This window comes from Lutjanus erythropterus, chromosome 7, assembly GCF_056507025.1.
Source record: "Lutjanus erythropterus isolate fLutEry1 chromosome 7, fLutEry1.hap2, whole genome shotgun sequence".
In the NCBI taxonomy this organism is placed as follows: domain Eukaryota; kingdom Metazoa; phylum Chordata; class Actinopteri; order Lutjaniformes; family Lutjanidae; genus Lutjanus; species Lutjanus erythropterus.
Window position 1 is genome coordinate 36,259,725 of NC_139323.1, and position 27,976 is coordinate 36,287,700.

At 38.5% G+C, this 27,976-nt stretch overlaps 1 protein-coding gene across 2 annotated transcripts in view; it reads right to left on the bottom strand.

Annotated features, from left to right (window-relative positions):
- Positions 1-27,976, bottom strand: part of atp11b (ATPase phospholipid transporting 11B) — a 66,485-nt gene that overhangs the window by 7,970 nt on the left and 30,539 nt on the right. For both annotated transcript variants that reach the window (XM_084723652.1, XM_084723651.1), the window contains exons 15-28: positions 27,775-27,843; positions 27,552-27,625; positions 27,155-27,258; positions 26,029-26,210; positions 23,181-23,384; positions 21,521-21,674; positions 20,272-20,374; positions 19,584-19,729; positions 19,255-19,314; positions 18,501-18,628; positions 17,159-17,297; positions 14,013-14,078; positions 12,667-12,770; positions 11,029-11,194 (exon numbers count right to left, since the gene is read on the bottom strand). In XM_084723652.1, coding sequence (XP_084579778.1) covers positions 11,029-11,194; positions 12,667-12,770; positions 14,013-14,078; positions 17,159-17,297; positions 18,501-18,628; positions 19,255-19,314; positions 19,584-19,729; positions 20,272-20,374; positions 21,521-21,674; positions 23,181-23,384; positions 26,029-26,210; positions 27,155-27,258; positions 27,552-27,625; positions 27,775-27,843 — 1,699 coding nt within the window. The remainder of the gene's footprint in view (positions 1-11,028; positions 11,195-12,666; positions 12,771-14,012; positions 14,079-17,158; positions 17,298-18,500; positions 18,629-19,254; positions 19,315-19,583; positions 19,730-20,271; positions 20,375-21,520; positions 21,675-23,180; positions 23,385-26,028; positions 26,211-27,154; positions 27,259-27,551; positions 27,626-27,774; positions 27,844-27,976) is intronic.

Here is a 27,976-nt window from a genome sequence, read left to right on the forward strand (position 1 = left end):
GGGCTGAAATGTTGCAAATAAATACATAAATCATAAGACATATAAACAAAGAAATAATTGAGAGAACAAATGAAAAAGCTTAAAATTTTAAAAACCACAATGATTTGCAGCATATTCTACCCCAACCTGGGGTCTGGGCCCCCCTTAAGGGGGTGGCAAAAATCACAGGGGGGTTCACCAAGGCTTTGTCTGCTCTGAGGATGTCAAAATTACATTTGGAAATGTTAACTAAAATCACAATTGACACAAAATATTATAAAAAGATACATTTTTATGTCCTCAATCAAAGCTCTGTGATAACAAATCATCATGAGTGCGTAAAAGCTGTTCTGTTGGGTTGTTCATGGAAAAAATGCTAAGCTTATACTGAAAAAGAGACATTTACTAAGGGTAAAGGTTCTCAGAATGGAAACCATTATAATTGATGTTAAAGCTTCGAAATGAATCGCTCTTTCTTATGGTGTATGTGCTGCAAGGTTGGGACCCACTGTTCTAGGGTTTCTTATAAAGCAGATTAAGTCTGTCCTTGTCTGACAATCACATAATAGTAAGGCTGGAAATATATTCTATTCATAAAACCTTTCAATGAGCCAGTGATACATTGGTAGGCAAAGCTGAATGAAGTTGCTGCCTAGAAATCTGCAGGATCAGGTGGCTCTGTTAACCTGAGTCAGCACCCGAGAGAGAGAGACAGCGTGTGATGGAAAAGAGAGAAAGTGGAGAGCAGAGTGAGGTTACACTCGTAGATTGCATTCCTTTTTTTTCTTTACAAGAACAGGAAAACATAACCTCGGATTAACATCAAGACTAACTTTAGTGACCTACTTGTACTCAGATTAAGGTAAAAAAAAAAATAAAATACTGTTTGCTATTATCAATTACAAACTGTATTTGTGAGGCTTAAAATGTAACTCTGAGGTGCAGCAACTTTTTGATTTTGTGAAGTTTTAAAACCTTCAGTTTCTTTCAGCATATGTAGAGTCAAATAAATACTAATTTATTTTACTTTGATACATAGGTAGTTCATCATAGCTAACCCAGATGGATATGTGACCTCTGTATTTCAGTGCTTTGGACTGTCATGTTGCCACTGTTACATTTCTCTGCAGCAGAAATCGGAGACACTGTTGGCTTGAAACCAAACTTCTGCTTCTTGGCTGGCAACAGACAGGACAAACTGAATATGATTTATTCTGGCAGTGTCAGATGTCTCTGGAGATTAAATGCATGCAGAACATACTGTTTTTTTTTTCTTTTAAAAAAGGGCTGTTCTTGTTACCACCCGACATAGCAGCGAGAAAAGTTGAGGTTGGAGAATGTGTTTATTCCAAACACAAATACAGTCCAAACCACAGTAAAAGCAGTGACTGCAGCCAAGCCGCAGCTGGATGGTAATGTAACCTAGACTAGTGTGAGGTGTCCTTGGTGTTTCTATAGTGATATGGCCATATGGGTGATAAACACTGTCAGCTTTTCATAAACTTTAAGCCTGAGATACCTGCATTAATCTACCCGTAACCAATCACATTAATCTGTGAGGCAGCAATCGGTCATCACAGGGCTTGTAAATCAAAAGCAAAGGAAGGCAGAGTTGAGATACTGCAGTTTGTCAGTTACGTTACAATAAAACTTGTTCTGATGTTGTTTATGAGGGAGATTAACAAGAAAGAACATCAGCTGATCTGGTGATTTCACCTTTGAACTGTTTGTGAAGAACTGTTTGGTGCAAGTCAAGCTGCAGCGAGACCATGCCCAGAGTCAAACCAGGCCAAGCCTCATGATTAATAGTTCTCCAGTAAACTGTGGTTCTCCCAGTAAACGATGCCTGAATTGAAGGTTTTCTCATAAAATGACCAAGGCCTCAGCGACAGCTATGTGGGTGACATCATCCCTCGGCTGATTTACCGTATTAGCTGTCGAGTTCAGCTGCAGTTCATGCTCAGTATTCTTTTATTTATCACAACACCATGTTGGTTTACACAACTAAGGCAGCAGAGGGTCTCAGGAAGACCTTTATGCCAGCTGCTTAAGAGAATGTAATGATCTTGCTGCTCACAAAGCACACTCTGTTTGTAGAGAAAAACAAACACTAAAAGTCTTAAATTACAGAACAAAAGACAAAATAACTTAAAACACTTAAAATTGCACACTTAAGGCAAAAGGGATTATACCTGATATTGAACACACACAAGCAGACAAAAATATGATTCAGGCTTCAGTATGGAGTATTATCATTGAGTATGGTGGTATTTCAACCCAAATTACCATTAATTCGGGATGCTGGGTAAAACGTAAATACAAACAGATTGCAATGACTTGCAAATCCTTTTTGACCCATGTTCAGCTGAATATAGCAAGACAAGATATTTAATGTTCTAAGTGATTAAATATAAAATAATTCTGAGTTCGATGCCTGCAACATGTTCGAAACAAAGTTTGAACTGGGGCATGTTTACCACTGTAATACATCGCCTTCTTTTAACAACACTCAGTATGCATTTGGGAAATTATGACGCCAACTGTTGAAGTTTTGAAAGCAAAATTCTTGCTTGATGTACGACATAAGTTGCTCAACAGTCCGAGGTCCTAGTTGTTGCATTTTGTGCTTCATAATACACCACACATTTTTAATAGGAGACATGTACCTGAACTCTTTTCCTATGAAGCCACTATACGCCATTGTAACGTGCAGAACGTGTCTTGGCCTTGTCTTCAAGCAGGGACGTCTCTGATTCCATGGGCACTAACACACCCCATACTATCACAGATGCTGACTTTAGAACTGCTACTAACGTGCTATTAACATGCTAGAATGTCATTCAAAATGAGTGTATTTTTTACAAAAAACGATAAAATCTATCAGTCATAACATTAAATATCGTGTCTTTGTACTGTATGCAATTGAATATAGGTGGAAAAGGATTCGCAAATCGTTGCATTCTGTTTTTCTTTGTTTTACACAACGTCCCAACTTTTTTGGAATTGGAGTTGTAGATGGTTGAACAAAAATACAGCAAAGACAATGAAGTCAGCATGCCAACAGCATTCTCTCTCTCTAAACTCTGAATCCAGATCTGACCAATAACAGCAAGGGGTGAATTGAGACCAGAACAGTAAAGGATTGAGACAATCATGGTTGGGTAAGGGAGGATGGGGTCAGTCATATCTGGGTAGGGATGGATGAAGGTTCGGGATGGATGGAGTTGATAAAGTTGAGTGGGAGGGGATGAGGTCATTCATATAGGAAGTGAGGATGACAGAGAGACAGAGGAATAGTATTTTTACCAATGACATAAAAGGGCAGTGCAGGGGCAGCTGTGACATACAGCCACGGGTGAATGACTGAAGGTGCAGGTTGTTTTAACCAAATATAAGGACATATATGTGGTTGACTGCAGCTGCTTGGGGGTGCACAGGCTTGGTTGGTCCACGGGTGAAGCCATAATGCTGGGGCAGTGACAATACGAGAGGGACAATGGGAGTGAAGTATGGTACTACCTAGGGGAGCAGGGGTCTGGGCCGGGGGCAGCAGGGGGAGGATAAGCAGCTAGCAGGTGCCAATTGTCCTCCCCTGGGCTCCGCTGGGCTTTAACAGGGTCATATTCTGGGCCGACTGAACCCTCACCCTCTTCCATCTGAAGGACACAAGATGCTTACAGTGAGCCCCGCTGGCTTGTCAAACAGCTCATCAGTCAGCCAGGGAGACTGTTGGTAGGTCAGACATCGACACAGCAACATAACCAGTAAAGCCAGCAGCCTCTTAACTAACCAATCGCACTGTAAAAGTATCTACAGGAGTCATTTTGTCTTGTATCAAGTCTTTAAATTCTTGTTAAACGAAGATGAGATAACTCCTTGTTTCAAATTGTGCTGGGCAGCAGGAAATGACAGATGACAGATTTCTCTGCATTTGAACATCGTTGGAAAAAAACATGCACACAAGTACACGACTGAGCAAAATATTTAACATAGGTTGTACATTTTTTATAAACCTCAATGTGGTAATGTTACATATTATAGCTTTAAAGCCAGGAAAAGACAACACATATGCCAAATCTAGTCTAGATGATATCTTGTATCAAATCACAATGTCGATATAATAATAATGATATATTGCCCAGACCTAGTTTCAAATGCAGTGTCGCTTTCCCTATCACAGTTTTTGGAATTTTCAGTAAACAGTCCATTTTTAAAAGGCACTAGCATCAAAACATAATGACGTTTTGAGGCATCATCTCATACCATTGGCATTATTTTACATTTAGTTTCATAAATCTACAGACTTAATACAAGACTAAAAAAACTGCTGATACAGTTGATATGTTTTTCAGTGCTGCTTATTCACCAACCAGCAGATTCATTAATCAGTTAGTAAGCAAGCCGTCAGTCAGTCAGCGAGTCGGTCCAGGCTACACTGTGGGGGGTGGGGTGGCAATGAATTCAGTTTCTGACCCTCTCTCTACAGTGTGCTCTAATACACTTATACATACAGTATATAGGGACCAAATAAAATGCTGGTCCCCGTGTTAAAGTCCTTCACAAGTGACCTCACAAACAATCTTTAACATCGTAGCAGACCTGAAAGCAAATTTTTGGCTTACGAGGCAAATAAAAACAGCTGCCTCTTGCATCCTTGGTCTAATTCCCCCTGCGACAGACCTGACTGTCATTTTAATTGAGACTAGGAGATAATCATAATTCACTGCTTGAGAAGAGGTCCTTCAGAAAATTTGAGTGGCGTGATGAGGTCACCAGAGGAGGGCTTTAATATCTCACAAAAGCAGAGACAATTGAACACATTGGTGAGATGGCCGGTAAGCTCAGAAATAGCTGTAAAATTGAGCAACAAATGAGCAGAAAGAAGCTGCAGGCACAAGAAAGATGTCTTGAGGGAGGAGGATCCTTCTAATGCAGATAAGCGCAAATCTATTAGTATCCAAACCAATTAACCTGCTGCTGAATCTATCAGAGCTACAGAGTAGGCAAACAACGGAAAACCCAGGAGAGCCCCCTGGGTTCTTTTGTGATTACTTCCCTCTAATCTAATTAGGAAAAAAAAAGACTCAGAGAGATACTGGAAGTCTTTCAACACAACTGCATGAATTGCATTATGCAGCACATGAACATGAGTACATGCTTTGATTTTGAGCCCAGTAAGAGCATCTGGTGTAATTCTACCGATTCAACAAACAAATTACTCAAACTGTGGATCTGCTTTACATAATGTGGTTTGTGCCATCCCTCACCATAACGCACACGACACTTACGATCAGTCAGTTTACAGTTTGTTTCTGCTCATTTAGTTCGTGGGATGGGACCTGCATTGCCTATATTGTTAGTGACTTAGAATAAAGACTCAGTTGCCAGTTTTTTAGATACACCCAGCTAAAACTAGCACAATTAATCCCACCCATTTATCTACCAATGTTCGGTTTTTGTTCAAACATTTTGCATAATTTCTAGTAGACACAGTTGGGATGACAAAATATTAGAAACACCTCTCAGCATAACACAGTTAATGGTGTAAAGGAATGTAGATGGTGCATATGGATCATGCCCCATTGTTCCACATGTATGTGAACCTTGGATCAACTGCAAAATTTAACCATTGCAGTGTTGAATGCAGTTTTAATGCCGCTGTTACTTTTTGAAGCAATAAATCCCTCAATCTTGATGCAGATTTGCATTGAAAAGACAAGTCAGATGTGTGATGTAGTGATTTAAAAGGTGTAACTTTTGCCTCCATCGAGTGAAATAGAGGTGAAAAGTTTTCAGGTTCATTTAAATTATAATGATAAATAAGAAAATATTTATGTACAAAATTGTTCACAGTTCAGCAAATACAATTTTCATTATGTAATCTAAAATATTGCAGAGATTATGTTATAATCTAACAATCCAAAACTCACAATAAATACGCGTCATTCATTACTGTTGGAAAGAGACTCTCTCTACATGTGTATTATGTGTTGACAATGGTTCAAATATTTTGAAAATAGGTCTAATACCTTTCTAATACATTTCACTTGTGTTGCCCTTTCACATAAATATGTAGAAGTGTAAGAAAACAGGTTGATGACTACAGACAGAGAGAGGCGACTACATCACAGACCATATGCAACTTAATTTAACCCCAATCCTGCCCTCTTTTTTGCTGTTCCGAAAATGATCTGATCTGTGACTAAAAAAGCACACGATCCAGACCCTTGACTTTTGTGATCAGTTGCACTCCTACATGCAATACAGTTAAACAGCACCATAATCTACAGACTTCAAAATTACCTTGAGTCAACACCTATCAGAGTAAGCACTTAAACCTCTGTGAAGGTAGGATTTATTGGACGGGTGTTGTAACAGACTGCATTAGTTTTAGCTTGGTGTATGTACTGGCAGCTAAGTGTAATGTTAAACATAGGCTATTATTTCTTTAAGCATTTCCCAGCAAGTGCTACAGAACCACCAGAATTAACATGCCGTATAGCTGTAATGATAAAGAAGATATGCATGCAGCAAATGTTAGCCTTTAAAAGGAAACTAACATGGATTAACTGCAACTAAGGGTTATACATTATCAAATAATCTGCCCATTAATTTCTTGATTAATTGTTTGGTATAAAATGTCAGAAAAATAGTGAAAAATGTCCATGATTAAATCCAAGAGTCCACAATGACACATTAAAATCACTGGTTTTATCCAGTTAGCTATCTAAAATCCAAAGATATTTAATTTACTATTATATATGAGAAAGAAAAAATATTTTTTTAGGGGTTAGGGTTATTAATTTTTTAAAAATAATTATTGCATCTCTAAACCATCCACAAAATACTGATATAAGAATATGAACTCTACAATTCACAAGATTCATTCACATGATCTCTGACAGTTCATCTAAGCAAAATTAAAACTCTTAAAAACATTTTTTTGTTTTACATTCAATAGTCAAGACAAACCTATCAAAGATCAAGAATTATTTTCAGCATTTGGTCTTTTCCTTTCACCAACTATTGTTAGATTTCCCCTGCAGGCTGTTGTTGTTCTGCTTTGACAGCACAAGATCTTCAAGTCATCAGTCTAGAATAGCTGTGATAAAAACACAATCTGTCATGCGTCTGACAGGACAGCATCATGCTGCTGTACAAGGCAGCCCAGACCAGTTCAAGAGTCTGTCATGCAGCTTTAGAGGGGCATCGCACTTGTTCTGTGGGTCTGCTAAAACCATGCAGGTGGACAACTCTGAGGTGAGGACGGTGTCTCAAGAGGTGAGTCCAGTTTGAGGCTGTTTTGCTGGACAGAAGTCAAAAAGACGGACCATGCTACAGATAAAAGGGGTGGTTTGATGGGCTGCACCATGCGACCGTACGATTTGTCACTTAAACATGAGCGTGGCATGCCAGACTGTGGTTGCACGACATGACCACGAGCTGATGGTCAGGAGGCGGGTCTGACCAGGTGATTTGGCACTACACAGTCAGAAGGGCGCCTCATAAATTACAACTTAGGACCCCAAAAAGGTTCTCTGTATGGCAACGCTGCTGTGACATTATGTGCTGAGGTTTCCCAGGTGATTTGACATTCATTCACACATTCATCCGTTCATGCAGTGGGGTGAGTAATGACAGTACCATGCTGTAACAGGCAAGAGGGGTGGAGGTCTCAAAAACACATTCATTATGTCGGCCTCTCACTAGAATGCAAAACATGCAGCGACTGAAATGCTTGATGTCACGTTATTTTGCTCCAAAACATGTTTATCTTCCCCCCTATCCCAATCACGGAGAATGCTGATTGGCTTGTCCAGGGCATGCAGTCACAGACATGACACAAAAGAAACTGCTCCAACATTAACAGCACACATCTCTGCCAGTCGGTGCACTGCCAGTGTTAGAAACAGGCCTCGGTACGACTAAATCCAGTCCACACCTGGGAGAAAGTATGGCATACGAATAATCATAAACAGAAGTGCTTGTTTCAAAAAGTCATATTCCTACTTTTTAGAGGCTGTCCATGTTACATTGTAAATGTGATTTGAATGTGAATCTAGGGCTGCAATGTCTATAAAATGTTAGAAAATAGTGAAAAATGTCCATCCCAGTTTTCCAGTCCAAGGTGATATCTTTAAATATGTTGTTCTGTTGGACACAAAAATATTCAGTTTAATATAATAAACAGAAAAGTGGGAGATCTCCATATTTGAGAGGTTTAGTAGTTTAATTCATTTTAACCACTTGACCAGTTGGGCAAGTGAGTTGTATTTACTAGCCCAATATGGCATTTTACTTGCCCTGGGTGAGCTCCTTTTGTCAGTATACTTGCCTTCAGTTTTCGCCTTTGCTTTTTGATCCAGCACCTGTAGGAGTAGCCCTACACCCTCTGAGTCAGTTTATTTAATATTTGCTTACTAAGTATAAAAAAAAACATTAATTGACTGTCAAAGGACATCATGTAAAGTTGTGTGTCATCAAGAAAAGCAGACCCTGTGCTTTTGTGGTATCAATCATACTCTGTTATGTTTTGGTGCATTGTATATTCACATTTAAAATAACTTATCTCTGAGTGGTAAAAAGTCTCTAAAAACTTCACTGAGTTGCTGATTTGATAGATTTTAACACCTGTTGGTCCTGAAGCTCAGAAAGAGAAACGCAATGCAAAACTGCAAGCACTGGCACTAAAACCCTGTCAGTGAGTGAATAACCTAGGTGTTATCTTTAATATGACTCTTAGTTTTGACCCGTATATTGTAAATATTACTAAAACTTTATTTTATCATCTTAAGAATATTGCCAGAGTATGATCATTTCTCTCTCAAGCCATTACAGAGACACTAATTCGTGCTTTTATTACCTGCAGAACTGACTGTAAAGCTCTACTTTCTGGTCTCTCTAAGAAGAATATAGCTCAACTACAGTTACTACAGAACTCAGCTGTATGTGCGCTGATGAGGACCAGGAAGAGAGCAAACAGAACTGATTTTAAGATCCTTTTATTAGTTTATAAAGCTCTTAACGGTCTTAGTACTATGTATTTATCAGATTTAATTTTATCCAATGAACCCTCCAAAACCCTCAAGTCTTCTGGCAGTGGCTTCTTTTTTAAAATAATTCCTTAAGTTAGAAAAAAAACTCAGGGTGTGGCATCCTTTCATTATTAATGTCCACATCTGTGGAACAGCTTGCCTGAAAGACCTGACCTATTGTTTTACTGTGTGAAGCACTTTGTGTTGCATTCTGTTTGCATGAAAAGAGTTATGCAAATTAAGTCCGATTGATTCATTGATTTTGCAAAATGCTGCAATAGATATCTATCTGTCTTCTGAAAAAACAGTAGGAAATCATACAGAAGAAAACAAAGAGTCCCTGTGGTGGTTTGTAAAAGTATTATATATGATAAATATGTAAAAGTGTTTGAGATATATATCTTTAACCAAATGGAAGCAAAATTAAGTTTAGAGGGAGCAACATCAATGTATGAAAACAGGACGAGCCAGTAATGATGGCTGACCATACACAAAAATATACAGATGCATCCCAAAAACGACTGATGTAGAAATATTCCTTTTGAATAAAGCACTCCCGAGATATTTGAATTGATTTCTAGATGTATTTTAAGCCCAGGGCTGAATCACTCTCATCTCCTCTACCTAATTTTGCCCAGCTGGCTCTTGGCTCTGGACAGAGGCTGCAGAGCGATGAAGTCATCACCTATCGCCACACGGTTGGAGTACATCTACGCCAGAAGAATACACAGAGAGGAAAGGAGGAAGAACACACACAGACACACACAGAGGTTAGATATCAAACTTTCATACACACGCGCGTTCAAACACAGTTTATACTGAACCCACCTCTATAATAACACACACACACACAGACAAAGACAAGACGGGACAAAGGTTAGAGCAGAAACAATAAACACCACATCGGATTGGAAAAAGCAGTTCCTTTTTTTCTGTAAAAACAAGAGGAGAGTTTTGAAAGGAGGAAGGTAGAAACATAAACAGTCTCCAGCTGGACGAATCAATACAGTAACAGCTGGGGTCTGCTAAGAAGTGACCATGCACACTGTGTGTTTGCCTATGTGCGTGTACTGGATCAAAAAGACTTTGTGCCGCGTGCGTTTGCAACCGAACACCATGCTGTTCCTGTGGAGAAGTGGGTAACTCATGACCACAGAGGCTGACGAAATTACAAACTCTTAAAACAATGTGACAGTCAGAACATTTTCTCTCTCTGTCTAGAATTTGAGTTACTGTGACATTTTAGTTTGTTTTCTTCCTCCAGGCTCTTGTCACATCGCTGGAAATATAATTTCCATTTTTGTGATACAAGTTGGAATGAGTATTAAATCTAACACTGCACACATAAGACAGTTTAACAACTCAGATGTTTGCCGTTCCCTTTGCCATTTCATTCATTTTAATGAGTTTTACTTTTGAGTCTGAGCCTGCAGACAATCTGGAAAAACACAACACCTATAAAAATTGTTTATGCACCTAAACAATTGGTATTATTAGCAGACAACTGTGGAAATTAGCTAGATTAGCTTTTCTTAAGATGCTGCTGCATGCAAACGTTTTGATCGCACTGCAACATTTACCTAATCATTGATTTCTTTATGACTTTTTGGAGAAAGTTTCTTTTCTATACCTTATCTTTCATCCTGCTGATTTCACCTTGACAAAAAGGATCTAATCTTGGAAGCTACTCACTCTTTGAAGATGATGAAAACTAAACTACTATTAAGAGCAGAGACGAGCAAAGACAATTTCAACAAAAAAAAGTTTGAAAACAGGGATTTGAGAACTGTTGTGACCAAGAGGGACTACACTGCACCTTGTTGGCAGGCCAGCATGGTGCAGGTGAAACACAGGAAAACCTCTAAGAAGCAGAAACAGACAAATGCTGAATGAGCCTTTTTTAAATCCAAGTCACTTTAAAGGAATAGCTGGACAAAGACGTTCCCAGATAACAACCTGTAGAAGTCTTCTCTGATCACACATTTTTACTTTCTGCCCGTCCTCCCCATGTTACCTGACTCTTCTGTGTGCTGGTGGGCTGCAGATGCCTGTAGAAAACCTTCTTCACCACATCAGGAAAGAGACAAGTTATGACGATGATGATGATGGCAAACCAGGCTGAACCGCTGGACAGCAGCTGCACGAATACAAAGTACATGTCCTGGGTGTGGAGGAATGGCCTGGAAAAAGTGGAGGGGACACAATGGTTACATACTGCAGAAGAAAAGGGAGACAGCCATTTCATTGCTCTTTATCGGTGATGGAAAGCATCAACAATTTGGTTAGTCGGAAAGTGACAGAAACATTTTGGCTGAATTAGCATCAGAATTGATGCTTTTAAGCTGAGGACACAACTGAACCATAAAAGAGAGCAGCCAGGCTCTGCCCCCTTCACTGTAAATTCAGGTCTGAATGTCAGCTGGAGTCTTGCTCTTTGAATTATTTTATTGTTCCCTGGAACCACAGAATTTAATAACCTGTGCAGATGTCCGACCACAAATATGAATTATGGTCCAATATCATCAGGATGGCTCCAACCAGCCTGTGAGTTGAGTGGACGGGGTAAAGCAGTTAAAACTGATCTGATCAATCCAGCAAACCACCAGAAAATCAAAGCTGATACTAACAAAGCCTCAGCTGATTTATCTGCCAAGTGACAGGATTGGTGAATCTGTAAATCAGCCTCTCTCATCCCAAGCCTCATCATCGGGCTGATAACAGGTTTTTACACCTCTCTTATTGTAGGTGAATCCTGTTCAGCGGGAATTTGGGGAAAAAGCAAAAATGTTAATATTATCTAAAGTAAATAAGCGTTTCAACATATTTCAGTGGTCAAGGTGAGTCCTCGTCTACCACAGTCTGCTGAGAAGGTATTTTCAGGGAGGCAGACAAAAATCTGTGAACACAATATATACAGGATAATATGCAGAATATGAAAACTGCTAACATTGATAACAGTCTTCTAATTTGTTTATCCTTCAGATGAGTCTGCAGTAGTCGTAGATATTTATTGGGTGATGGAGATGCGATACCCCGGTGGACACATTAATTTTTAATCTTTTCCAGAGTGATGCTATGAAGGTTTGTCACCTCTGTCCACAACTCTTTGTCATACCAGCCACAAAGTCCATCTCCGTTCAAGCAGCACTTGAACACTGCTCCAAATTAATCGCTGTTTATTTTAGTTTTAGTTTAATGAGACTGGAATAAAAGATATAAAGAAAAGTAAGCACCATAACATTGTAACTGGCCTCCATAGTGCTTTCTACTGGTTAAACCTTAACCCTGTTTTCAATCGCCTAATTTTAGCAGGTTTACTTGCATATACAGTCCCACTCTATACCCTATACTAAATTTGCCATTATTAACTATTAATATAATTATATATTACTAGAATGAAAGGATGTGGGACAATGAAAATGTGCTGATGTAATGCTTTAAATTTCACTTAGTTTTTCTTTTTCAAGAGAGCCACATTGTTTAGGCACTGCGGCAACATACTGTCTGTGTGAACCTGCTGCATCGCCGCTGAGTATGTGTTTTGACAGTGTGGGAATTATTTAAGAGATTGAACAGAGAGCTGGTGTAACACCATTGTAAGGCATATTCTGTGAAAATGTGAAAGCAGCGTCTTGTAAGAGCCTCTTCTTACCAGATGATGCCTCCGTAGAAGAGAGAGAAGATGAAGTAGAAGGCGATCGAACCCCACGTCACAAAATGGTTCATCCACGTCCAGAAATGAGTCTCTAAAGCAAGCTGTAATTACACACACACACACACACACACACACACACACACACACACACACACACACACACACACACACACACACACACACACACACACACACACACACACACACACACACACACACAGAGGAGGAGGGGGGGAAATAAAGCCAGGTGTAAAACACCGAGATAGAGACAGGTAGGGCATCAATAAACTACATCAATCTGCCTCTGTTCTATCAAAAAAGACCTTGGCCCCAAACTGTGATAAATAATCTTCTGTTAATGGCCACTGACATCATCCTGGTACTTCCTGAACTGTTCTTCATACTGGGACAGTGACAATACAAATGTGTTCCAGTGGACGTAAACATGCTACACAGCTCTCAGCTAATGCATCTTAAAGCTGCATTAAGTCATTTCTGGCCAGTAAAAGGCACAAAACCAAACCCACAAAAATATACTGCTGATATATGTTCAGCTCATCAGTTTGTCATAGCAAACATGTCTGCAAACAACTGAGGGCTGAATATTTCATTGCTGTTAATTGTGGTTGACTGACAGCAGAGTATAATATCTGACTCTTAAACTTGCTTTTTTCCCCACCAGCCACTCTTTTTTGGGGGGCTGATGTGGATGTTTGCCATTTTGTGCTGAACAACCAGCATACATTCAGTTTTTGGAAATCTCTGCTTCGATAAATACATTTTCTATATTAATATTAAATTATTTAAGAAAAATACACATTTACAGCTGAATATGAGCAAGTGTGTTACTATATATAGCAATGCAAGATACATAAGAAATTATTGTACAAGTTAAAAAGTCATGAGGAACAGACTGAATCACTGTGCTGTCAAGCTAACAACAGCAGCCAATTCTGGGTCAACAACTGACAGCTGATCTGCATTGCATAGATAGATGTGTTGTGTCTACCCAACAGTGACATCTCACTGCTATTGGACTAATTGCCACTTTTGAGTAAACTCAAGCTTTCATTTTTTTTGAGTCTATGGCCCAAAAGGTGAATTATATCTCCAACCTAACAATAATGAAAGTATTAAATATGCATTTTTTAATGAAAGAGATGTAAACTTTGGAAAGAAGTTATTGTAAATAAATATTCTGATTGGTTCTATACATTAGACATTAATATATGTGTGATATAATAAAAATGATATTGTGAAATCTTGAAATATGGTCTTATACCCTTCAAAAAAAAAAGACCAAGCTCTTTTGCTATGAGAGCAAAAGAATGGGCGTAATTTACCTTTAATGTGACGGTGATGACCATGACAGTGAAGACCAGCGTTCCAAATGTCCAGTTTCCAAACATCTAGAAAACAGACACACAACTTTTACTAAAACTGTCAACAGTGTTACATTACAATGATATAACAGAAAATAGTGTCTCTATCTTCATGCACAGAGTTACCAGCAATATATCAATATGATAACATCATGTATGCAACTTAAGATACCTTACTAGTCCTCTTTGACTCAGCACTATTAGCACTATGATATTTTGCTGGCATTTCTTTGCAATAAATAATGGATAAAATCTGGATAAAAGGGAGTCAGGACTGGCAAGACAAGGTGAGCGGTGCTGATCTTGAGTTGTGAAACCGAACTTATATGAGGTGTCGACCTCGGTTAACAAGTTGAGTGATATTATGGTGCCTATAATGAGGCCTTGCTCTCCAACTGCGAGACTACCGCCAGTAGCTCCTGCACTTGCTACGAGAATCAATCTACTTATAGGTTGGGAGCTGTGGGGGGGGGATTGTTTTGTTGCCAGCTAATTCAGGACCCTGCTGGAGTCTGAATGCTGAAAACCAACAGTGTGAAGAAGACTAAGATGTACCCACAAAAGTACTAAGAGTTACAGACAGACTAATAGTTTCATACAATTTTGAGCCTGTAAGAATCCACATCGAGTTAAACAAAGCTTTGTTTTACAGAAATGTTTAATAATTACTTTGTGACTTTGTCTGAACTTGAGCACTCGTGATGCCTCAATAAATTAAGGCTGATCATCAGCTTCCCCCTGTTCAAGTGGATCAATGAGCAAACAGTGGCCAGACGCTGGCATATTATATAATTATAATAATGAATTATAAGGTGTCATTAAGCTGAGTGTTAACCAACCTCATATAAGACAAGTGTTGATTTAAGCTCTGCTAAGATTTAGTTAGATACGACAGTCTGATGCTGTAACGTTCTGACTGAACTCCAGCAGCTTCACACTCAGTTATCAGTGGTAACTTTCATCAGTATCATTCAGCTTTTAACCACATTTGTTCATGTATCTTATTTTGCCTTAAATCTCACTGTGAAAGCCTTGGTTATTAATACAGTTGTTTCAACTTTCGCATTAATTTAAATGACAAGAGTTAATTCATATTTATTGTCAACTAAAAGGAATGACCACTGCTGCCAAAATAAAATACTTCAAATATAATACAATTACCATTCTCTGGGAGCTCGGACATTCTTTCTGCTCTCCTTTTCTGATCCCTTCCCTTCTATGAAGGATGGGGAACCAGGGATTGTGATGCTTTTGTATGTTTGTACGCTTTTTGGCATTTTCCTGTTTCTTGCATTATATGAAACCAGGATCTACCTTTCTCCCAAAAGAGGACACTGCCTTGGCAACTGGGGCTTGATGACATAAATGTTAATTACTTATTGCCTTAATTACCTTTCAACCCACTAGTGATGGCACTGGTGACAATTATGATAAAACCTACACTATGTTCAGATTTGACATAATCAAAGTATGAACTCGTTATTCTGATGAGTAATAAATATTTGCACCTATTGGTCTGTGAGACAAATCTACAATATAAACTGCATAAAACAACCATAAATGTGAAGCTTGTGTGCTACATGTTCATATACATTTTCAGTCTGTAAGCGTGTTTGAGACAATAAAATAAAAATTGGAATTAATATTTTTCAACAGAGGGTTACTAATGCTGTATTCAAGCAAAATACAAACAACTGAGAAATCACCACTTAATTAACTTCAAGACAAAATGGAAGAATCAAAACTGATAACAATTTGCCAGAATCATCAGGATTCAATGAGCCACAGCATGTTTTATAACTGCTGTCACACTGCTCATTGCAATGTTTGAAGGGACAGTTCAACCCCCAAAACAAAAATACATATTTTTCCTCTTACTTGTAGTTCTAGTTCATCCATCTACATTGTTTTGAGTTGCTCAGTTTTGAAGATATTGGCTGTAGAGAAGTCTGCCTTCTCTCAAATATAACAGGACCAGATGGCACTCGGCTTGAGGTGCTTAAAGCACAAAAAAAATAAAAAGACAAGAAAAGAAAAGAAAAATTCAATCCCAGTGTTTTTTTTCTTTTCTTGCTCACATCAAGGTCTGTGGATTATCTTGAGTAACTGGGTCATAATTTCTGACATTGCTGTTGGGTTTTTCAGATTTATTTCTTGGCACTTTGAACACCACAAGCACAAGCAGGTATCTAGTCCCACTGCTTTGGAGATAAGGCAGACCTCTCTACAGCTGTTATCTCCAAAGCTCAGCAGCTCACACCAAAACAATCCAGATGGATAAATAGCACTACGGGTATGAGGGAAAATGTGCTTTTCTGATTTTGGGGTGAACTGTCCCTTTAAAGAGGAAAGCAAATTTGTGTTTTGTGATTCAGCACAGTGCTGGATAGCACTCAAAATTAGGCAACATGTTAATATACCATAGAACATATGTTTTACATCATCATTAGCGAGACAAAAATATGCTGAGGAACCATCCTGATAGTCGTCTCATTAACCCCCCAAGGAGACATGCACTCAACTGTAGAGCAGACTCTTACCAGCTGCCTGTTAGCTCGCAAGATCTGAAGACATGCACAGCGTGAAGGCAGAAGGAAAAAAGAGTAATCAACAAAACAGAGAAGAAGAAGACAAGCGTGCGATAGGAGTGAGTTCTGAAATACCAAACTTCAAACAGACAAACTGACAGCAAAGATATGAAGCAGGAAACAGATTTGGTGAAGGACCAGAGACACAGAAGATATGACTGGAAGAACAGGTAAAGTTACTAGAACTTATTAATTATTAACACACGAATGACATACATGCTGGCACAGTCATAGAGAGACACACTGTGTCAAAAGCTTATTAAACAAAATGACAGGATGAGGAAAAGACAAGTAAGAAAAGAGCAGAATTTAGGGAACAGCTGACTGAAAAAAGACCGACAGGCCCCTTCAATAACACATGATAATATGCACACACTGTTATTGTTGTCCTGCATTTCTTTTTAACCTATCATTCATTTCCTAAAAACATTTTCCTAATATGGTTTAGAAAATCCTCTCTGCAGGAAATTTCTTAGCTCATACAGTGTATCATACACACACACACAGCCAAGAACACACCTGTCCATTGCCCATAAGTGAGGTGTCTTCTCCCATCAGTATGTAGGAACCGAAGAAGAAGACAAAGGCGTGACAGAAGCCCAACAGAGTCCAGTACAAGAACGTCCGGAAAGACAGCAGAGAGTTCTTGCTGATGTCCCTGTTGGATACAAAGAGTTTTTATTTATTTATTTATTTCTCGGTAGATCTGCTGCATCAAAGCACACTTTCATGTTTCACAGTGATGTAATAGCTGGAAGAAAAAATGCTGAGTAAATTCTGGACCAGCTCGTGTGCTGACGGCAACAAACTCAAACTTTATTTTGATCTTATCAAAGCTACTACAAGGAATTTTTAACTGATTATGAAACAGTCTGAGTTTATTGATGATGCCTCTATATGACCTACATAAGTTAACAAGACCATCTGAAGAAGACTGGATATTTCTGTATTTATGTCTGCCACCAGGTCAGATTCTCCTTGAAATCAAATGAAGCACGCTTGTGTTTACATTTTCCCCTATTAAGTTACAGTGAGTAGTATGTTAGCCAGTTAAAAAGAAACAGAATGAGTGAGTGACTAGATAACACTTGTGGTGCTCAAAGTGCCAAAAAATTAATCTGAAAAACCCTGCAGCAATGTCTCTTCCCAGAAATCTAATTTTTTGGCTCTTTGAGCACCACAAGTGTTATTTAGTCCCATTGGCTTTCTTGGTTAGTTTTACTCAATTCATGGATGCCTATGGGATTATGATTAAATTATTTGATCACAGACACTCAACAACTGAGTCAAGATAGCTTAATATTGCTGTTTTACATAACTTCAGGCTACACCAAACACAAACAAAGATCTGTTTTTTATTACTCTCTAACTCTGGGACAATGTGGAAAACAGTTGAATTCCCCAATACTGTATTTCTGAGCTACTTGTTTAACCATATCACACATATTTAGGCTATCACGTGATCTCATTTTGATAATTGAATATTTTTTCACTTTTATTCAATGAGCCTCACATTAATAGATAAATAACACCACGGGTAAGAGGAAAAATATTTTAATTTTGGGTTGATCTGTCCCTTTAAAATGATGTGTTTCATTTGCAGCTGTCGTCTTAGTGCTTGCGCTTGGTAAGACTTGCTGGGTCTTTGTAAATAATACAGAGTACAGTCTAGACCTGCTCTGCAGGAAAAGTGCCCAGAAATAACTTCTATATACACTGTGATGTTTCCATTTTTTTCATTATTGAATTTATGGCAAACATACAGATTATTTAAATCTACAAAAACTAACCAAAACTACAAACAGTTAATGCTCACCTATACAGTATGTAGTGTGCAGCTACAGATGACATGTAAACTTACCTGTACAGACCAGGTTTATTTTGCAGTACGTGTGGATGGACCAGCTGTTCAAACAGACTGTACACCAGGATGGGCAGCGAGGTGAAGCAGATGTTGTACAGTGTCAGATAAACACTGTCGTACAGAGTCTGGGAGTGACAGCGACAGCATTTCACTTAACACAAACCTGTTAGTTTAAAATGATTGATCTAACTCATCTAACCTGATGATTTGAGACATATTACAGGATATAATGTAGCATAGCCTCGCCTTTTATCTCTTCAGTGTATCCAGCCTAATATCTTACAAATAATATATAGGGCTGATATCATTTTGTCTGGGTCCAAAGTAATAACCTTAATAACAGACTAAAGCTTTAGAAACAGACTTAATGCTGACAATAGTTTGATAAATCATTTAGCATGAGTTCTAAAGCTGTGTTGCATGAATATTTCAAGAGTTTAAATGCAAAATGTGAGACTGTTTAATGTTACAGCAGCTTTTAATGACTCAAAGTAAAAGTCCTGACTGAATCTAACTGAAGTTCCTGTTGAGCCTTTTAAAACTTAAAAAGTGATATCGAATTAAATATGTAAAACCAAACTAGATATCAAACTGCCTAGTTGTCCTGAGAAGAGTTTAGGAAAGAAACCTTAAGTATAACTGTGAAAGCGTTGTACGAAATCAGTGTAGGACTGTGCAACATTAAAACCACAAACAAATCCACAGTGACATATGAGAGAATGGACAGAGATGGAGAGATAAAGAGACTTACTTGTTGTGAAAACAGACAGAAGAACTGGTATAAAAACTGGGGCGTGATAAAACACACATTCTAGAAAAGACAGAATGAAGGAGAGAAACATTAAAAACCTTGCAGTGAAAGGAGGCATGGCCGAACACAGTCTTATTAACGGCTGATGTCATATCTAATTTATGTCATTTAGCATGCAAAAAATACAAAACCTCAGAGTAAGTGTAGTGTATCACTGAAAACCTAAAGACTTCTCTGCATTTAAATTAAGAAATTAAGGTGATATTGTATCCATGTAAGCTTGTGCAGGTAAAGCTAAAAAAATATCCATAATCATGGTGAAGTCTTACCTTGTAGAAAAAGTACTGTACAAGCGTTGCTATTCGAATGTAGTAGAAGTGACCGTGGACCAGCAGTAGTTTAGCCAGGAACTTAAACCTGGCAATTGCATAGTCACTGTTTCTCACGGCCTGACGACCCTCCTTCCCCATGATACCTGCAGACACACACACACACACACACACACACACACACACACACACACACACACACACACACACACACACACACACACACACACACACACTCATATTAATGGACGCTAGGGGTGGGAGAGAAAAAAATCAATTCTCCTAAGTATCAAGATTTTTTTTCATGACATCTGAATCAATTTTTGGATTGCTGACTCTATTTTTTTCTATATATAAATAACTAGCTTTTTATTTACTACTTTTTCATCTTTCACATCATAACAATGCAGCTGAAATAAAAATCAAAGATTTAGGGAAATACAACTTACGTTACACAGTTCCTAGAACTGTATGATTCACCCTTTTCTGATGGTCTAGTGTTTAAAAAAGCAAACAAAAATCTCAAAAAAAATTTAATATTAAATCGTAATACATGTCGAATCAGGCCCAAGTATAGTGCTAGTATCAAATTGGGAGTTAAGTGTATTGTCCCTGTCCTGGAGGACAATTACCGAAAACAATTTAAGACTTACAGACCATAATGTGTGTGCGTGCTGTAAATTTTTACCTATGCCCACGTGAGCTTCCTGTATCATACTGACATCATTGGCTCCATCCCCAATAGCGAGTGTGATGGGTTTCTCTGGGGAGGTTTTTAAAAGACGCACCACCTGGACAGAACAAAATAACATCTGGTAACTTCTGGGAATTTAAGTACATTTTCTGAAGAATCATCATATGAATAGAACATGGGCAAACATGAAAATAACAGTTTATATCAGATACACACACATATTATTGTCATCAGTCAACAAGACACCACTGAAATGATGGTGGGACTGACTTAATATTTTCCGTCTTTGACTGAATTCTTTTCAACAATGAGGGAAAAATCTGAAGACCATCCATCCTTCTGACACATGAAAACACTGAGTGGCTGTTTTGGCTGTAGCAAGTGAGAGATCATCTTAAGCCACAGAAAGATGTATAGAGAAATCTTCAGCCAAATAAGGCTAAATAGAGAATAAAGAATAAAAAACATCTAGATTCCAGCTTCTCAATTGTGAATAGCTTCTGGTTTCTTTATTCCTCTATGAGAGTAAACTGAGTACCTTTGGGTTGTGGACAAAACACCATTTTTTGTCACTTTATGGACCAAACAACTAGTCCATTAATTGAGGAAATAAACGACAGATTAATAGATAATGGAAATAATCGTTTGTTGCAGCCCTAAGGCTAAATAAGTCCTGCCTGCAGATTGCACAAAGGAGATGGAGAGAACCCGGTGCTGTTGGCAGAAGAGCTATCGACTCCATCACTCTGAGCAGCACGCATGGGAACAAATTACAATATAATATAGTTCAATATATTTCTTGCATTTTCCCTGAGTCTGAATTTCTAAATTTGTCGCTCGTCACTTTTTAGAAATAATCGCTAAGAGGGTCTGACAAGCTGCTAAATCTAACACTACCAACTTGGTGGCACCGCTAAATTATGATGTGGTTGATAAATGAGGTGAAAAAAAGAGGAATTGATACAGTGGAGGATGAAGGACAAGCAAGTGTCTAAAACTATGTTTATCAGCCAGCTGCAGTGCTTTGTGTTGTCAGCAGACCTCCACTGTTGACATGAAAAGTGACTGCATGATCAGTTTCTCTGTTCTTCTTTTCTCTCTTTTTACAACTCTGTCCGCCACCATGATGGACAGCAAGAAAATCCAACAAAACTTTTGGGTTGGACCATCCAAAAAGTCACTTTAAATATGAGGGTAATGTATTTGTGTGTGTGTGTGTGTGTGTGTGGCAGAGGACTGGTACCTTAGCTTTCTGCAGAGGGGCCATGCGGCAGCACAGCACAGCTGAACAGTTTTTACAAACTTCCATAAAGAGCTTCTCGTGTTCCCTCAGCGCTAAAGACAGACTGGCCCCGTCCACGACTAACCCATGCTGTATGACATGGTCCTCCTTTATCCTGGAAGGAAAATGGAGAGAAAGAGTTTGAAAAGGACGGAAATGAGAAGAGACAGATAAGAAGAGGAATGGAAATTACTACCCTCTAATGCCCTATCATATTTTATTGTTACTTCACTCATCAATGCATTATTTTCTGACATAAATGTTTTATTTAATTTGCACTTGTTAGAGATACATCCTGCTTTTATAGTGTGAGTCTGTGTTTTGAGGATTCATCACTTAGGAGCACTTTTAAACTGTGACAGCCTCATTTTTTGTTGGTGCAAATTATGTCGTAGCGCCTTAATACATACAAACATCAATCACTATAGCAACAGCTCTTCTTCTGCCCACAGCCTTTATGAAAGGAACCAAAGCATTTAACTGATGAAGTCAGCCTGTTCAGATTTTTATGCTGCATCTGAAACAGCAGCACTTTGAGCCTGGTGACTTCTGAATTTTCTTGCAGAAATTTGATTTGCAGAAACTTCTTCCCATAATCTTCCCATAAACTATATGTATACACACACACACACACACACATATATATATGTACATATATATATATATATATGTATACATATATATATATATATATATATATATATATATATATATATATATATATATATATATACACACACACAGAGAGAGAGACAGCAGTGTTGTAAAAATACTGATACATTGATAAATATCGATATGAATATTTGAAATGCTTTGAATACTCATTTTGCAGTATTGATACTTCAGTACCAGCTGCTCTTTCTCACTCTCTTTCTTCTTCGATAGCGAGTTGACACACACCACTGCAGTGCCCACATAGCCCCACCTCCTCTCACTTACTCACACTGCTGTCTTCTTCTCATCACTAGTCTCATTTGCTATATTCGTTGTCATGTTACAACCTTGTTATATTTATCTTTTAATAAAAATCTTAAGTTTTCTGTCCTCAATGTTAGGTCAATTTCTTTCTCTGTGGTATCAAAATGCTATCAAATATCAGTATTTTTCAAGGTATCATGTTTAAGTTGACCAGTGTCTCTTTGCAGTAAACATGACCTTGCTGTTAGCAGTTTCACATAGGAACTATTTTCTGTCAAAGGTAGAATCTACTGGAACTACTTTCTTTCTACTAGCAAAGAATAAGTTCCTACATGAAACTGCTCACAACAAGGTCTTTGGTTTAACTTGAGTAACTGGGTCATGATTTCTGGAAAGAGACTTGCTGAAATTTTTAAACGTATTTTTTGGCATTTCAGGCAACACAAGCCAAGTGTCACCTGGTTCCACAATGTTGGAGAAAATACAGACATCTCAACAGCCAATATCTGTAAAACTTGTCAACTCGCACCAAAACTATCTAGATGGATAAATAACACGACAAGACAGAGGAAAAATATGTGTTTTTGATTTTGGGGTGGCATGTCACTTTGACGAGCTCGAACATTATCAGAATACATGGCTTTAAGTTGCATTTTAAGATATACTGTCTATCATATATAGTCAAAAGTAGAGTCACACACACCTTCTGGCCAGTATGCGGAGCTGCTCAGCACACTCGTTGTCAGAACGCTGCTGCAGAAGCTCCAGGATGTTCATGGTCCTGTGGAAGTGGCCACAGGACAGGCTGACACTGACCGCTGTCTCATGTTTGTCCCCCGTCAGCACCCATACTTTGATCCCTGCCAGCCGCAGAGCCTCGATGGTCTCCTGGACTTTGTCTTGGAGTCTGAGAGAGACAAAGGAAGGAGAAATGTATACCATGTAGTCATGCTGTTACGTGTACTGTATATGCAAAGCTTCCGGTGATATAACTAAGTTAGGTCAATGCTCAGGGTAACATAAAATTTTGCTGTTGACTTATTGTGGGTGAGGTGATGAAGCAAGCTGGCGTTTTAAAGCTGTGGGCGTGATGTGGCCCAACCTCGGAAGCTTGCTTTAAGTATGATAATTTCAATCATGCAGCTAAGGTCTGGAAGTAGAGACAAATCTGCTTCAAAACACACAAGTAAACAAAAAATGTCTAATGAGAAGAGGGGTGTGAAAACTGGCTCTGAAATTGCTCAGCACTGATTTTCTTTTCAGAATATTTCTGGCCACAGTTAATATTCCTAAAGCCAGAGGTTAACAGATAATGAATATGATCTAACATTCCATGCTTATCAGTGTTACGCTATTCATATTAGTCTCAAAACATAGCGAAGTTTTAGTCCTGTCTTCCATAATTGAGGAGATCCTTTGATTGTGACCATGTGTGCCTGAGGAGGAATTCATTCCAGATACAGAAACGGAGCAGCAGAGAGAAAAGAGAGAGACAGCAGGGAGATAAACGGAGTGGGAGAAGCGAGCGAGGGGCTTATGTGTGGAGCAGATGGTGAGCGGATGCAAACACATATCAACATTCATTTCCAGAGAGGCTCAGTGAGACGACGTCTCCATCTTTCTGCTGACTATACATTGTGCGTTTGTTGGGAGTTCCCCGCCTACTGTGTTATAAGCCTGTGTTATCTCATTGTTTTATAACACGCTAGTTATTCTTCGATGTCAAAATATTTTTAATTCACATAGCTTTAAGATTTTACTGTAATGTACTGTAATAATCTTTAGTAAGCCATCTAGTCTTCATCCCTCTGGCTCTGAGGAACTCCCATCTTTACTGAGAGTGGAAAGCTGAGTCTACGCCCAGGTACAGCAATTCTTCAAACTAAATTCTAATGTTAGCATGCTAACATGCTCATGATGACAATGCAAACATGCTGGCGTTCAGCAGGTATGGCGAACATGGGAAACAGACCCGCTAAACATGTTGTCACAGAATCTCTTGATGATAAGTTTAGCTTGTCATAAATGGCTGGAATAGCTAGTTAGACTACTAAATGCTGCTCAGACAGAAGTTGAGGCCGTAAGTGACTTGCTGATGCTTCTGTAGACTCTTGTGCAGCTTTTTGCTACTTAGTACTAAACATTAACACTGGGTTGCAGCATCGCAGAGATTAATTTAAGATTTGGGAGTTTGGGAAAACTTTTAAGTTTAAAGGTTTAAAATGGGTACATCCAGAATTACACAGAGCTCTGGTGCACAAATAAACTAGTCCAAGCTTACTATGGAGATGCTTTCTGAATGAAATTAAAATAAGTAAATAAAAAGTACATAAATATGAGTAATGTCAGGACATAACAGGCATAAAAGAGGCAGGAAAATTTCTGCTTGCTCTGTATTCTTAAACAAAAAGTTACACTGTTGCTAGTTAGCTCAAAAGTTAGTAAGCCTCGTTAGCCTGTCTTGGCAGAGAAGCTCTAACTTCTCCTCATTCAAGAAAAACCTGTTAAAGTTAAACTTCTTAATACTGAATCACATTTTAAAATAGAGTTCAACAGAATAAACTTTAATCTAGTTTTGTGTAAACTAAGATTTAAAGTTAATCTTTCATCATTTTAAGCTTAGAAGTAGTTGAAAAGTTTGGTGCAACACATTTCAAGCTTAAACCATGATTTAATCAGGTTTAAAAATGTATCCTTAATGTGCAACCAAGCCTCAATGCAGCTGAGTCTGATGGGAATGTGATTAGTTTTGTAAGTTTAGTCATGAACAAATGAAAAATTTAAACTGGTCATTGCGCTACGTGAAAACCACCATAGTCAAGAAGATGAATCATCTCAGGACAATTCATGGCAATCAATCTAACAGCTGTCAAGACATTTCGCTGCAGACAATCTCACAACTATCCATCCAATAGATATTGTTGTCTGGAACAAAGTAACAGACTGACCAAACATCTGACTCACATTGCCATCCATACATTCATGACGTTAGCATGGCTAAAAATACACAGAGGCAGTAACACCTCAATCTACTACCACGTTATGCAGACTGTTGTTAAAGCTAACCATGTGGAAATGAAACATATGCTTTATCTAAACAGTAAATATATGTTATTCACTCACTGCCATTGGCAACACATGATGAAAAAACGTGTGTTACATAATTATACATCATATTGCATGCTGAATATAATTGTAATTGGGCAGTTGAAGCAGATGACGGTCAATTACCTACACCATTCAGTAGCTTTATTTAATGCCAATAGCCATACTATACTCCCTTATATTTTTTAAAAGCCAACAACTCTTGATTCAGAATACATTTCTTTCAGTTAATATCCATTGTACATATACAACTATATCAGAGCTGAGCTAAACACAGCCTACACTGCATTGCAACTGCTTTCTGTTTGGAACATGCTGCTAAACTGACAAGATTTCCCCTTGACACGAAAGACTTATAAATCATGGACATACAGTATGCATGAGGGGATGAGAACTGTTTTTCAGGAGGGACAGCACCAATATATTTCAATTATTTCAATTCATACTTGTCCTCAACTCCCGTTGCACCCAGCAGCTGCAGGTCTCTCTCGATGTAGCTGAAGGCCTCCTGCAGTCGCTCCTCCCTCTGCTGCAGCGCGGTGCGAGCAGCGTTCAGACGCCTGTCCACATCAATGTACTCCTCCGGGCTGAAGTGGCGACATGCTACCACCAAGGTCCGCAAACCTTTCTACAGTGGGGGGAGAAGGGTGGGTGATGGGTAGAGAAAAGAGGAGTCAGAATATGAGAAAAATTAAATGAGAAAAACAAGAGGAGAGCATAATAAAGAAATGAAGGGAGAGATATAATCATGTGAAACGAGTTTGTATAGAGAGGAAGGATGTATGTGAGGAGTCAGGAAGATGTGGATTGGAGAAGAAGAGAGAGAAAGGGAGATGAACAGAAGCAGAGAGAGAAAGAACAGAAAACAAATTATCAAAGCTTGGCCTTAAATCACGGAACCAGCCTGAGGGCTAGACGACCACAAATCAACCCAGTCCGGAGCACCGGCTCCTGGGTACTGACGTCTGATGACATGATGTCGAGGCTGGATATGTGTGTGTTTGTGTGTGGCTGTTATGGAGACGAATTTACAGTCTAATGGGAACAGAGAGCGACAGAGCCAAAAGTAATCACAACAAGGAAGGGAAATGCCAGGCAAACGCATACAGAGATGCATTGTTGTGAAAATGTCAATATTTTTAAGGTGTATCAGGTAAAAGAGGAATTTTTCTGCCAGGAAATGTATATTAAGTTTATTTAATGTGTCTCGAAGGACAGGCAATGTCTGCTTGTGGGAAAAGATAAACATAGATAGTCATATTAACCCAAACTCTCAGGTAGGTTGTGACTCATGATAAAGTGCATGTAATCTAAAAGATTAAGGTATGTATTACTGATCAAGTGTAGGGAACATATCAGTATAAGCCCTCTGACTCCAGACTGTCTGCACATTCAGAAAAAAAATATATTTTCTGCCACAAATGTGATGAGATATCAGGATTTTGAATTTCTGCTGACCACTAACCACTGAACAGATGACGGTCAAATATAGAAGTATTGGTAAAAAGCTGCTGGACAACATACACATTTCAAAAAACTCAAACAAACAACAACAAAAAAAAACATTCTTACCAAGGCAAACTCATCAACGTGCAATCTCGTCTTTTCTATTTCACCACCCTTAGCGAAAGGCAATATGGCTGACTCTGCCCCCTTGGTGAACAGCACTTTGCCTCCTTGAAGGTCAAGAAGACAACACAGAAGGCAAAAAATAGGCATAAAAAGATATATTAAATATATATCATGGACATCAGTATTAAGAATTAACTCATGAAACATGAAACACACATCTCTACACTCTCAAACCATACTGATTTTAATTGTATTTCTTTCTTGTCTTGTTAGTTTTTATAGTTTCCCTTTTTTTTTGATTGTCAGTTTGACCATCTCATTAAAGTTTTCATTCATCAATTCTGACATTAAATTGTTTTCAATAATGCTAGAAATATAGTGTAATTTACGAGGTTACCTGAAGGAGTCTGCAGTATGACGCTCATCCTCCTGCGGTTGGCGTCAAACTCTAACACATGAAGCAGCTGATATCTGACAGAGCAAAGAGAGACATTCGTGTTAACTCACTTTGGACTCACAGACTGATCTGACCATTTCGTTTTCACAGGTAGATTTAACAACCATTTTTTGTCTGCAGTGGGTATTTATGTAATTTAAAAGATGAACAGGGTAAGACATACCTCTCTGACTTGCCAAACGTTTTGATCTCCATTGTATCTCCACTGCAGCCAGTGAAGGCCACTCCGATCCTGAGAAACAAAAAGACAGCAGTTAAAAACTAGAGTTCTGGACATTCTGACCTTTAAAACTGGGTGAAAATCCAATTTGGAGACTGGAAGGTTTTGAAGGTAACTGAGCCTTTAAAAAATAAAAAAAATAATA